The following is a 14267-nucleotide window of genomic DNA, read 5'->3' as shown; positions in this document are numbered from 1 at the left end:
GGCTACGGGCGGAGCGACAGTGGCTATAAAGACAGATTGCAAAGATTAGGGAAATTGAGCAGAGCACATTCAGCCTACAATCAAGCAAGATCATTCAAATCAATTTCTGTATATTCTTGTAACCATTGCATTTATTTTAACAAATTTGAAACTGCTGCATAGTTTTAGGCAAATTGATGTACATTGTCGTAAATAGTTTTTCCTAGCTATGTATATATGTCAGGTCTCATTACATCAATAAAGTGTGAAAAACTTCATTGACAACAACAGTGTTAATTCTTTTATATGGTATTAGAAGGCCATTCTCTCAAGAGCATCCGATTCCCAATATGTCGTCCTCCTCAGAGTCCATCCCACTCAATACCCATACCATTTCCGGCACTGATAAACAACTTATTGCCCTCAATATCACTACCCAAATCAATGAAAAGTTAACACCCTCTACCTTTCCTCAATGGCGTGCTCAATTTGAAGCACTCCTTATTGACTATGATTTGCTTGACTATGTCAATGGCATATCTTCTTGCCCTCCTCCAGTCGGCACTTCAACTACCGATCTCAACAAAACTCATTGGGTTCGACAGGATAAACTTATCCTCAGTGCCATCCTAGCCTCTACATCCCCCACAATCACACCGCTCATAGCCACGACAAAAACATCACATGAGGCTTGGAACAAACTCAAGATGTTATATGCTAGCCGTCCAAGAATAAGGGCTATGCAACTCAAGGAGGAACTCACCTTGATTCAACGTGGAAATAGGTCAATTTCTGACTTTTTGCATGTTGTGAAGGCTTTGGCGGATGAAATCGCCATCATCGATCATCCAATTTCTGATGACGATTTAACCCTCTATGTCTTGAATGGGTTAGGGCCTGATTTTCGTGAGATAGCTGCACCGATCTGAGCACGGGAGAAGTCCTTGGTGTTTGAAGAGCTGCACGACCTTTTAGTGGGTCACGAATCTTACCTTCGGCGTCTGGAAGCTGCTACTCAACAAATGGTGATGATGGTAAACTTCACAAACAAAAGCCATCCTTCATCTGGGGTGACTTCTCAAAGAAGTCTTATAAACCGAATGGGCCTTACCGAAATTAAGGCCAAAACTCAGCCCGCCAATCAAATGGCCACCAACGTGATGGACGTTGCTCCAACCATGGGTCTGGGAAGCCCAACAACAATCGGAAATGTTACACGCCACGCTGTCAGTTTTGTGAGCAAATGGGCCATACCGTAAAGCACTGTCCTCAACTCCAGTCCAAAGATTTCACAGTCAACTGCGTAACCTCTTCTAATGGCAAAGACAAAACTTGGCTCATGGACTCAGCGGCCTCGCACAATATAACGGGTGATCTTACAAATTTGTCCATTCACAATGAATATGATGGTACTGATGAAGTGATTCTTGGTGATGGTTCAGGTTTGACTGTCTCACACATTGGTTCTTTGGAATTACATTCACCCAATCGCACTTTTATCCTGAGTGATACTCTTTGTGTTCCAAATCTTGTTCCAAATCTTTCCAAAAATTTAATTTATGTTCATCATCTTACCAAACAAAACAATGTTTTTGTTGAATTTCATCCTTTTCATTTCTTTGTGAAGGGCAAGATCACGGGGGCGATTCTACTTCGAGGAGCATGTGAAAATGGTGTCTACATTTTTTCGGAATCAATGATATTTCTCACTTCCAACATGGTTGCTAATGTGCATGAGCGGACCTCCATTGATGGGTGGCACAAGCGTCTTGGGCATCCATCTCTCCGAATAGTTCATCATCTTGTTAAAAAGTTTTCTCTTCCCGTTGTCAAAGAAAAAAATCTTTCTCAATTATGTAGTTCATGCTCCATTAATAAAGCACATAAACAACCTTTTTCATACCAATAGTCTTCAAAGTCATGCACCACTTGAACTCATTTACACTGATGTTTGGGGACCTGCACATTATACCAGAATCGACGGATCTCGTTATTACCTCATTTTGATTGACCACTTCACAAGATGCATGTGGTTCTATCCAATGGCTACAAAATTCAGGGTGTCTACAATTTTTCCTCACTTCAAAAAATTTGTAGAAACACGCTTCCAAACCAAAATAAAAAATTTGTACTTTGATAATGGTGGGGAATTCATTGCTTTAAAATCATTTTTATTGGTAAATGGTATTGGTCACTATACCACTACCCCACACACCCCACAACAAAATGGTGTCTCCGAGCGTCGTCACCGTCATCTTGTTGAAACAGGTCTCACTCTTCTTCATGACACATCACTACCTTTTTCATATTGGCCTCATGCTTTCCAAACAGCATCCTATTTAATCAATAGGCAACCCACTTCTCTTCTTCAAAATTGATCCCCTTTTGAAACTCTCTTTGGTCAAAAATCAAATTAAGAAAATTAAGAAAATTTGGGTGTCTTTGTTACCCACTTACCCGGCCTTACAACACTCATAAAATGCAACCAAAATTCTCACCCTTTGTGTTTTTCAGCTACTCTCAAACCCAAAATGCCTACAAATGTCTTGATCTTAAAACTCACAAGATTTAAATTTCTAGGCATGTTCTATTTGATGAACCAAACACTCCCACTCTGTCTTCTACCAAACCAAAAACCCACACACCCGAATCTCAAAATACCTCTCTGTTCTTTGATGCCCAAGTGACGCCCGTGCCCTCGCCAACGCCATCTGCTTTACTGCTCGCATCAACGACTTCGGAAGGTGTAGCCGCCGTCGACGCATCCTCCTCAGGTAATCTCGTCAACCCTTCGTCTTCTTCTCCTCCGATTTCATATGAAAATCTAGGTCAAAATTCATTACACTTGAATTCGCTATCTCCTAGTTCTAATCCCAACACTGGTCTGCATGATTCACACCCACTGAGCACTCACGCCTCACCTGTTGAGCAACCAATCGAACAAACTGAAAATTCCCAAAACCCAAATGCCCACATTCTCTCAAACCCACCTGTTTCCCATCTTGACCAAATGACCACTCGGTCAATGAACAAAATTTTCAAACCAAAACAACTCCATTTTGTGTCTAAACATCCACTTCCTGAGACCATTGAACCAACTTGTGTGAGTCGGGCCTTATCTCAACCACAGTGGCGTGATGCTATGTCTAGTGAGCTTACAGCTCTCATGAAGCATGGGACTTGGGATTTAGTACCACATCCTTTGAACTGTAATCCAGTGGGCTGCAAATGGGTGTTCAGGGTCAAGAGAAAACCTGATGGATCAGTAGATCGATTCAAAGCCCGCTTAGTTGCAAAGGGTTATAATCAGCGTCCAAAGCTTGATTACAAAGAAACCTTCAGTCCATTAGTTAAACCAGCCACCATTCGAACTGTTTTATCTATTGTTGTTGCAAATGGTTGGGATTTAAGACAAATGGACGTTAATAATGCCTTTTTACATGGTGCATATCTGAGACTATTTATATGATGCAACCCCCGGGTTTCAAAGATCCATCTAAACCAAATCATGTTTGCAGGCTTAAAAAGGCAATATATGGTCTCAAACAAGCCCCTAGGGCTTGGTACACTACACTGAAAAATGTACTGCTTGAGCTTGGGTTTGAAAATTTCAGAGCTGATTCGTCTTTGTTTATTTATCGAAAGGACTCTATAATCTGTTATTTCTTGGTGTATGTCGATGATCTTGTGCTTACAGGAAATAACAAAAATTTTGTGGCTTCAATCATCAAGAAATTGGGAGATCGTTTCTCTCTTAAGGATATGGGTTTACTTCATTTTTTTCTTGGTGTGGAAGTTGTATCTACTCAGGCTGGACTATTTCTCTCACAACATAAGTACATTCGAGAGTTACTATCAAATACAAACATGAGTGGTGCCAAAGATGTCTCCACTCCTCTTTCAACAACTCAGCCTCTCAAGTTACTTGATGGCACAGCAAATGCAGACAGCACAGAATTTCGAAGGATCATTGGCAGCCTGCAGTACATTTCCTTAACTCGTCCAGATATTTCATTCACAGTTAATAAGTTGTCCCAATTCATGCACAAGCTTACCACCACTCACTTCACCGCAGCAAAAAGACTTCTTCGGTACTTAAAGCAAACCATCTTCCATGGTATACAACTCACAAAATCTAGATCTTCAGCTTTAATTACCTACTTCGATGCCGATTGGGCTGGAAATATTGATGATCGAACCTCCACATCTGCCTATATTAGCTTCTTAGGCCCAAATCCCATTTCATGGAGCTCAAAGAAACAAAGAACAGTTGCAAGATCTACCACCGAAGCTGAATATCGAGCCCTTGCAAATGCGGCATCCGAGACAATGTGGCTCCTTGGACTTCTCCACGAGCTGGGTTTTCCACTCAAAACAGCTCCCTTATTACTCTGTGATAATCTTGGTGCTACGCATCTGAGTTTCAATCCGGTCCAACATTCACGCATGAAACACATACAAATCGATCTCCATTTTGTTCATGATCTGGTTCAACGTGGTTCTCTCCAAATTCGACATGTTCATACACAAGACCAATTGGCTGTTCTGCTGACAAAGCCATTGTCAAGACAAAGAACCGAAATCTTAAGAAACAAGATTGGGTTTGCTGATGGAAGCTCAATCTTGCGGAGGCGTATAAAGACAAATTGCAAAGATCAGGGAAATTGAGTAGAGCACATTCAGCCTACAATCAAGCCAGATCATTCAAATCAATTTTTGTATATTCTTGTAACCGTTGCATTTATTTTAACAAATCTGTAACTGCTGCATAGTTTTAGGCAAATTGATGTACATTGCCGTAAATAGTTTTTTCTAGCTATGTATATATGTCAAGTCTCATTACATCAATAAAGTGTGAAAAACTTCATTGACAACAATAGTGTTAATTCTTTTATAGTGGCGAGTTAGAGAGAGAGAGAGAGAGTGAAGAAGAGGATAGAGAAGGGGATGGGGTTTAATTTTTTGAAAAAGTATATTTGCAGTCGCCGTGCACTAACCTTGTTGAGGATGTTTGTGAATAGTAATAAAAAAGTAACGAAGAAGTAATAATAGAATATTGAATAGTAGTAAAAAGTAGGTGAAAAGTAATGAATAATAAAAAAATAAGTGAAAAGTAATAATAAAGTAAAGAATAATAATGAAAGTATTTGAGAGTAGTTGAGAGACTCTTGGTTGCCAAAACCAGCAATTTCCTGTCTTTTTCATTCAACAAACGGAAAAGGCACGACAAAGTTTTCTCTATAAGATGAACCTTCTCCCTCCCAATTTTTCCTAGCAAGATTAACAGATGAAATCCCACCTACCTCGTGTAAAGTCAAAACGGAAGCTGAAAATCCATCCGACAAGGTTGCACCAGCAGATGCACATACTTTTCCTGACTCACCAGCTTGATCTACTTCACAGGATGCTTTCTTCATGCCTCCTTCTGCGCTTCTTTTTCTTTCCAGTTTATTCTTTGCTTCTTTTTTCCTCTCTAAAAACTTCTATCAGTTGGCTTAGAGTTTTGTCATTCATGAATTGTTGGATTTTAAAGCTAAAATTTTAACTTTTTAAACAAAAATCAAGTTTGTACTAAAAACCGCTCAATAAATGAATACAAATACATTTCGAGTCCGAACTTCTCATTTCAAAACAAACATCAGACTTTCCCACATTTCCTCGACAACCAAATGCTCGAAATCTTATTGTTTATCCTACGTACCCACGGAAAATAAATTATTGCTAACTAAAAATCATTGCATAAAATGAATAGAAATGCATTTCGAATCCAAAATCCTCATTTCAAAACAAACATAAGAGTTTCCCACATTTTCTCGCCAACCAAACACTCGAAATCTTTAAACTCATAATTGAAAAGGTCTCACTCAGTGCAAATCTATGCCGCTTTGGTGCTCAAAGATGACGATAGTGATTCCTTTTTAGAAACCGATGGGAGATTGTGACCCAAAAAGAATTTCTATGATAAAAGAGAGGGAGAGATAAAGAGGCAAAAGGTGCGCGATAGAGAGAGAGAGAGAGAGAGAGGGGGAGACGAGTATGCTTTCTTCTTCTTCTTTTCTCCTATCTGACGACATGGGACCTAGTGTGTTGTCCCAGATTCTGATCAGAATCGGACAAATATCTAAAGCGTCGGGACATGCAATACAAGCTTACCTGCTCCATTCATAACAAATAAAAATACAATATTCCTAATGTGCATCTAACAATATGCTATATTCGTAGCAAATAATCTTTTTTTAGCAATACTATGCAACAAAATATACAGATTCCGAAATCAATACTGTAATTAAGCAACCGTTTCTTTTGAATATTAGTTTCTACCAACTAATAATATTCCAAATGAATCTTAAACATAATACATAAACATTAAAGTGATAGATCTTCTTGATTACAACATGAGTCCAAAAGGTCTATAATCATGAAAGTACTAGAGATTGAGCTCCTTAAGTACAAGCATATACTAAAGTAACTACTAGGCTAATCCATTGAGTAGCTCACGCAACTCAATCAAGGATATCATAATACTAATGATAAATCTGAGCATTGAGACTATGAGCTCCGTGTTGTGCCGTCACCGTCAAATCAACCGTCTCTAGTCGATTAACCTCTGGTACACCTCCTAATCGTGACACATGGTCTACCATTCTGGAGGAATGGTAGTTGAGACTACCACAGTGAGATTTGATTACAAATCTCAGCAAATTAACAGATAACTTGGCATACAATATACAAATGCATGCATGGCAGTAACGGTGTGACGCCCCGATCCCGGAAGTCCAAGGAGTAAACTCCTATTACCTGATAATCAACTTCAATAATGTTAATATATTCTCCAAATCCAAATATATACTTTCAAAGACTCCAAATCAAAATAAATTCCTTTAATTTGATTAACTACACATATTCATCTATCAGATCCTCAATATAATAGACCAGATAAAATAGATCAACTGCTCCACATATCCCAAATAACATAATAAAATGAACTAGAGTTTACATAAATCTCCATAAACCATTTAAACAAACTGAAAATTCATCTACTGAATAAAATAAATCCCCCAACAACGATAATATCCTAAGATACTCAACTACTTTCCCCAACTAATTTTGCCCACGCACTCTATTACTGATTTTCAGCTAAACCATCAAAGTCATTTGAAATATTGTGAAGATAAATGGGTGAGTTATCAATGACTCAGTAAGCAGAGAACACATACTAGTATGTAAACATGAGCATTTAAAGAGTTCAGAATGCAGAACAAAATATTTACTTTCAAAATGTAAAATTAGAAACATGTTATCAAAATATCAGAGCGAAATTTTCATAAAACATTCTTATTCAAAAATATCCTTTGGCATATCATAATCTGAGACATTATTTTCATATCATATCAGAACATCACATTGGGACATAAATCATGCTTAACCCCTGTAGTAGGGTTATAAACCATCGTTATAACCGTGGCGGAGCCGTATACCACTATTATACCTGTGGCAAAGCCGTATACAACTATTATACCTTTGGTAGAACCATATACCACTATTATACCCGTGGTTAGGCCTTAACGAAACAAATTAGAAACAGAACAAAATCAGATACATATACAGAATAAAAAAGTTATGCCAAAAGTTTTCAGATGCCACATCATATCAAAATACAGTACATAATAGAATCACATCATTTCACGTATTCAAAAACAGATTCAAAACATCTTCACTTAATCAACACAAAACTTTTCAGATCTCATATTCGATTTTTTTCGTAGTTCAGAAATAAAATGCTAAAATAAGCTCATATCTACACTAATCATAACAAAACATACTTCCATCTTATACAAAGTTTCATGAGTAATGCAGAACACATGACTGAGATTGTTTTTACATTTATTTTCAAAACATATCATCTGCATTTTCATAAAATCAACCTTAGTCCATTATTTTATACAAAGTCTAGTATATGAACTCTCCCTTATTTGACTCTTGCAGCGTGTTATCTTAGCCTTGAGTCTGACCCCTGGTAATTTCACCACCTAAATCAGAAAAATATTCACAAAGTTTTAATAATTGAAACACACCATGACTAACTCTATCAACTAATCCCGTACAAGAACAAGTCAAACCAAAACAATCATGTAACTCAACTCACGCAGCCACACACACATCTGGCGAACAACCATACTTCCTAGTTAACCAACTTACTCCCGACATGTCCCAAAATCAAATACTCAGTAACATGTATATTAACCTAATCAAACAACCCCAGAGCCACTTATCAACTCCAAAAGTAACTTAAAAACCCACCATAACCAACGTCCAACTCAAACTATCAATATATAAACCCCAACACAGCGCACATATAACTCAAAACAACCAACAGTAACTCCGGACAATCACATAACTCCATATTGCAACACAACCCTGAACGATCACATAATGACCCAAGCAACCAACAACTTCACCCAATTAGCAACAAACAAACCCGAACCTTCACATATCAATCCAACAACCAACACATTAATCCCACCAGCAACACAAAGGGCCTCAATCTCAAATCCAACACAAACACCAATAACACTACCATAAATCAACACCATAACTTCACATAATTCAAGGCTTAATCATACAAATCTACCATCACAGCAGCACATTGCAAAGAGGGGAGAAATTTACGATACCTAATTTCATGCGGTGACTCGTGAAATTAGAGAGCGACACATGCTGCCTAGAGATGAGATTATCTCTCTGTGATTCACCAACAATGTCAAAAGTTGGGTTTATTCAGTGGAAAGCACGTTGCAACAAGGCTAAACTTTGAATACTCATTAGAGAGGAAAATACTTTGGTGGCAAGAGGGGTGGACCTTTGTCTGTCACAATACTTTGAACTGAGCACGGTTGAACGTGAAATACATGAACTTGGAGCTGACTGAAATAACGTGACATAAAATTGATCGCGAAATAACATGAATTGAAACTGAAAGTGAAACTGAAATGAACTAAATGTGGAAGTAAAATGAATTCTGACAATCAAAATGATTTCGCCAGTTGTTTTATCAGGAATAGTGAACAATCAAAATGATTCTTCCCAACATATTCCGTCAGAGATACTCAGACAATCAAAATAATTACGCCATGAGCATTTTAAATGAGATATCCTAACAATCAAAATGATTACAAGATGAGTACCTAGTAATTAGGGTGTAACCGGTTCGGTTCGGTCAGGTTCAGTCTGATTTTTTCGGTATATTATATAATATATATATATATAATATAGCATATATATTATATTATATAATAATATAGTGATAATATATTGTAGTATATTGTAATATATATTAAAAGTATATTATAGACTATAGTAGTATATTATAATATATAATATAGTGATATATTATAGTATATTATAACATATAGTGATATAATATTAGTATAACTACTAATACAATAGACTAAATTGATAATATATAAGATTTTAAAATTTAATATTATATTAACTAGTAATTTATCATATAATACAAAATTATTTTATATATAATTATATATTATAGATAAAAATTATATATAATATAAAAAAATCATATAAAAATATTTTATACAATATAAAAAATTAAAAAATATATATGAACCGGTCTGGTCCAGTGTTAGAAAAAGGAAAATCGGAACCGAACTGATTTAGATCGGTTTTGAAAAAAATAGAACCGGTACCGGACAAAACCGAACCGAACTCGGTACCAGACCAAACCCACCGATTCAGTCAGGTCCGATCTGGTTTACCGCTTCACCGAATTGTTTTCACCTCTACTAGTAATATTTTGACAATCAAAATGATTACGTCAAGAATATTTGACTTTTGAGTAGAGGTATTCTAATAATCAAAATGATTATGCCGGTAGTATCTCATGTGAATTATAAATGGAGATGCTCAGACAATCATTGTGATTACGTCACGAGTATCCCAGGCATGACTGACTGAGAAAATATTATTTGGGTTAATTACATTTTGTCCTCTCCAACTATTACCCAATTCACAATGTGCCCCCAAAACTATTGATTACATCAAAGTGGACCTTCTTACTTTCAAAACGTCCTAACTCCCCATTTCATCTACAATGAGCGTTAAATCGAACGAAAAACTCACCCACGTGCTTCACACATGCTAATCCTTCAATGCAAAAACAAAATCACCCCTCACTCCATCGGCTTCCATTTTCCCAAACTGAACTTCATATTCGAAAATCCCCAACTCCATGGCCAAAACGACTCGTTTTATTAATGCCTGAAAATGGTTTTGTTTCAAAGTGAAGAATGTCTGGCTCGAAGCCATTGGGCACGATGGACAAATAAGCTGAGGCAGACTGCAAAGAAGGTGGGCAACGACGAACTCTAGCAAAGCTGTCGACCATGACGTCGGCATCCCCTTCGAGCTGTCGACGACTCCATTGCAGATGAGTTTTTTGGTAGAACTCTCATTCAAATTGTTTTCTCCCCGTAGGTACCTTAGTGATTTCTCAATTGCAATAAATCTATTACTTGTGTTGACAACAAATCTCCCACCTTGATGTAGCTCAATAATGTTAAAAATGACTATACGTTGTTAGGTGAAAAAATTATTCGAGTTTATTGTAGTTCAAGAATGCTATAAATGATTGCACATTGTAGCTCAATAATGTTCCAATTTATTTGCCATGATATTGATTCGATACCATGTTTAGATAATGTTTCAGTTTAGTTTGTTATGATTCTTTTCTCCTTTTATATAAAGCTGCAGCAGTCTATAAGTAGAAACATCAAAAATGATAATTTAGAGTAAAATTACTATTTTACCCTTTACATATGGAAAACGACCATTTTACCCCTAAGGATTTTATATCCTAACTCCAGAAATGATCAAAACTTACATTCCTCATGTAAATTTTGTCCTAAAATCAAATATAAAATTAGAAAAATTTAAAAATAATCACAACTATGAAAAACACACCATAAGGCCAAAACTTCCAAAGGCCATATTTCTTTCTTTTTTTTGCAATTTCATCTAACTCTAAAACTTATGATCAAATCGAAATATTGTAACAAAGATCCTCACATCTTATGCTTAAAAACATGCTTTAAACATCCAACAAAAATCTACTTCATAAAACACAAAAGTTTTTAAACAAAAGATCCATACTCTTAACCAAAACACAAAACCTTGAATCTCAAGGTTTTGACCTTTATCAAAACATCTCCAAGAACTTTCAAAAATTCAAAACTTTCTTCTAATATGCTCATAACACATTCTTAGGAACTATGATTTGAATCAGCATATAAAAGTTACTCAAAAATCACAAAATCTCACTTGAAGTACTCGGCTCCAACACATAGTTAAAAATAGAATTTTTTTTCTCAACTTTGCTTTAATCAAACACTTAATCTGAGACATACTATTATGAAATTTTCAAACCAAAAACATCATATGGTTTAAAAATATGTCCTAAAGTAGATCCAAGCATTAAATTTAAAATCACATGGCTAACAATAAACCAAAACATGGATTTAGCCAAAATATCACACTTTTGACCCAACCGAGTATTCTCTTATATAAAAATTTATATCTTTGAAACTAACACCAAAATGCTTTAAAATAACATCCTAAGATGTAGATCAAAGGTTTAGGATCATCAAATAAAATCATCAAATTCGTTGGAGTAAGATTCAAACACAAAAGACCCAATCTTTCTCAAAACATAACTTGTTTTTCTCCTTCCAGTTTCTATCCTTAGAGATCTAAGAAAAACTTCCATCAAAGTTTTAATCATGCAACTAATATTTAACCAATATTCATATAAACATGCTAACAAGAATCCATAAAAATTTCGGACCAAGATCTGTCCATTAGCTTGGTCAAAAATTCTAAAATACAACACACTATCCAGATTGACCTCTCCATGGTTAAAACAAATTTTTACTGACTAAATAATCGTGAAATCAAACACAAAAGATACTCATAGAAACTAGATGCAAAGAGGAACAACTTTTATGAAGGAATATTCATGAGATAATACTTTCAAGAGCTTCGAAAACTGAAGGCAAGAAAGGTCAGAAAACTGCCCAAGTGAGGATTCTATGTTCTCTCCAAGAATGTGAATGAAAATGGGTGAAATGAGTAAAATGATGACTCACACGCTTAATACACTTCTGAAGAGTGAAGTGTGGGCTTGAGTAACAGATGGTTAGGTTACAAAAATGTGTAAATAGTGAGTGGTTTTCTGCCGAGAAAACTTCCAAGAGAAGAGTGGTGGTGAGGTGGCCTTATCCTCTCATATCAAGTGACTATTTGAGGCTGTCATTGGCAAAGGTTGGCCTGCCATGGGTGGGTAGAAACTTCCTCAAGAATTTTTGCCAAGGTGACCAAAATTCGTGATCCTTAAACAAGTGGGTTTCATTTTGGGGTTTAAAAAGGGTTTAGTTAGGGTTTGAGATGCTATCAAGTCCAAATCTAAATTTTTTTAGCCTAATCAAATTTCCAAAGTTTAAAAATGGTTGAATAATGATGTCATGACATGTATTTAAGGAATTAATACCATGTGAAAGTGGTTTAATCGAGTGATTAAACACAATGCTAGAAATTGGGTTCAATAGGGTTTTGAAATCAAGTTTGCGGATTGGAGTAACCATTTAGGGTTTCGGTTTCCTACAAGCTCTTGGGGTTTTAATTGGATTTCAGCTATTTAGGGTTTCACTAGAGTTGAAACCCTTTTTGGCTTGGCTCAAAATGGATGATTAGATGGAATAGGATTTTCCTTAGGTGGCATGACCTCACACCTTGATTTCCTTCACATTTCCATCTCATAGTTTCTCTTGGTGCCAAGTGTCCAATATTATTCACCAAGTGTGGCTAAGATCTTGCCAAAAGTCTAAATTAAATTTCTTTAATCTAATTTGGACATTCTACGCTATTATTTTGAAAACACTGCACTTGGTAGCACCATCGAGATTAGTATTCACTCCAGAAAAAGTGAAAATAAACTTTACACTATAAAATCCTAAATATACACAGTAAACTAATTGTGCAATTCTTTTATCGAAATTCAACTTCAAAGTGCTTTGAAATAAACAAAATGCGTTTTCGAACAAGTGTTTCGCCTGAAAATTAAAAATGGGTTTATTGCGCCATAAAATCCTAAATATTCCTTTAAGTCTAATGGTGCAAACTATATCGCATTCTGACACTTCTAACTATCTCAAATAAATAAAATCACGTTTTTGGCACCATAGTGAGTAGTAACACTAACTATACTGACAGACTACAACCTACACGATTGGTCAATTCGTGAGGTTCCTAAAGCCTATAAAAATTCCACCATTGAATTTCTAGCAAGCGGTTACACCTAGCCATGTTAGAGATTAGTGTGCGGCGACTACAATAGTCGATTGTATCTAGCATAATTGATATATATAAGAAAAATTTTACTTATCATTTTTACAACATACAGAAATATGTGATTTATCATTTTTATCTTTCTATTTAAATACACATATATTGATGTGTAAATAAGTATATTTACAAATAAAATAATTGTTCATTTGAAATTAACATGACCTACGTTGATCCTTCCAACCCAATACGGTTACTCAGAGCCGGCTCAATGGTAAGACCATTTAGGCCATTGCCTAAGGTCCTCACCCTATGTAAGGCCCCAAAAATAAAAATGAGGTGGTCTTTTTTATTATCTGTTTTTGAAAAAAAAAAAAAAACCATTTCTTTAAATAAATTTTAAATAATTTTTATAATTTTTGTGCAAGGCCCCATAATACTAAATTTAATATTTAATATAATGAATTTTTTTTTATAAGTAATACAATGATTTATTTATATTTTAAATAACTTTTTTAAGATCTTGCTAAATTGAGGTACAAAATCTCCATTGAAACTTCATTTTAAGTTGTTGTTGTAAATATAAATTCACAAAAATTATATTTAAAGATTTTAAATAAAATCTCATATTATTGAAAAGTTTGAACATATTTCAAATAATAATTTACATTTTATTATATTATAATAATAAATGACTCACTTCAATTTGGCATTAGGCCTCATTTTATGTATTTGAAGTTTTTCTATTTTTTTATTATTATTTTTAAATATTTTTTTAACATTCTTATTCATTAAAAAAAATTAAAAAAATATATAATTTTGTTAATAATTGTTTCTTTAACTATTAAATAAAATAAAAAATAAAAATAATTAAATATAAAAATAATAATAAATAAATAGTAGAGGAAATAACCTATCATTTTCCTCGTTGAAAA

General features: G+C 35.2%; 1 protein-coding gene across 1 annotated transcript; it reads left to right on the top strand.

Annotated features, from left to right (window-relative positions):
- Positions 1-329: 329 nt before the first annotated feature.
- On the top strand, positions 330-908 carry LOC121247374. The gene has a single exon (XM_041145737.1). The coding sequence runs from the start codon at positions 330-332 to the stop codon at positions 906-908; it is 579 nt and encodes a 192-aa protein (XP_041001671.1).
- Positions 909-14267: the final 13359 nt, after the last annotated feature.

The sequence above is a fragment of the Juglans microcarpa x Juglans regia genome, chromosome 1S, assembly GCF_004785595.1.
Source record: "Juglans microcarpa x Juglans regia isolate MS1-56 chromosome 1S, Jm3101_v1.0, whole genome shotgun sequence".
NCBI lineage: Eukaryota > Viridiplantae > Streptophyta > Magnoliopsida > Fagales > Juglandaceae > Juglans > Juglans microcarpa x Juglans regia.
This window is presented reverse-complemented; position numbering and strand designations above follow the sequence as displayed.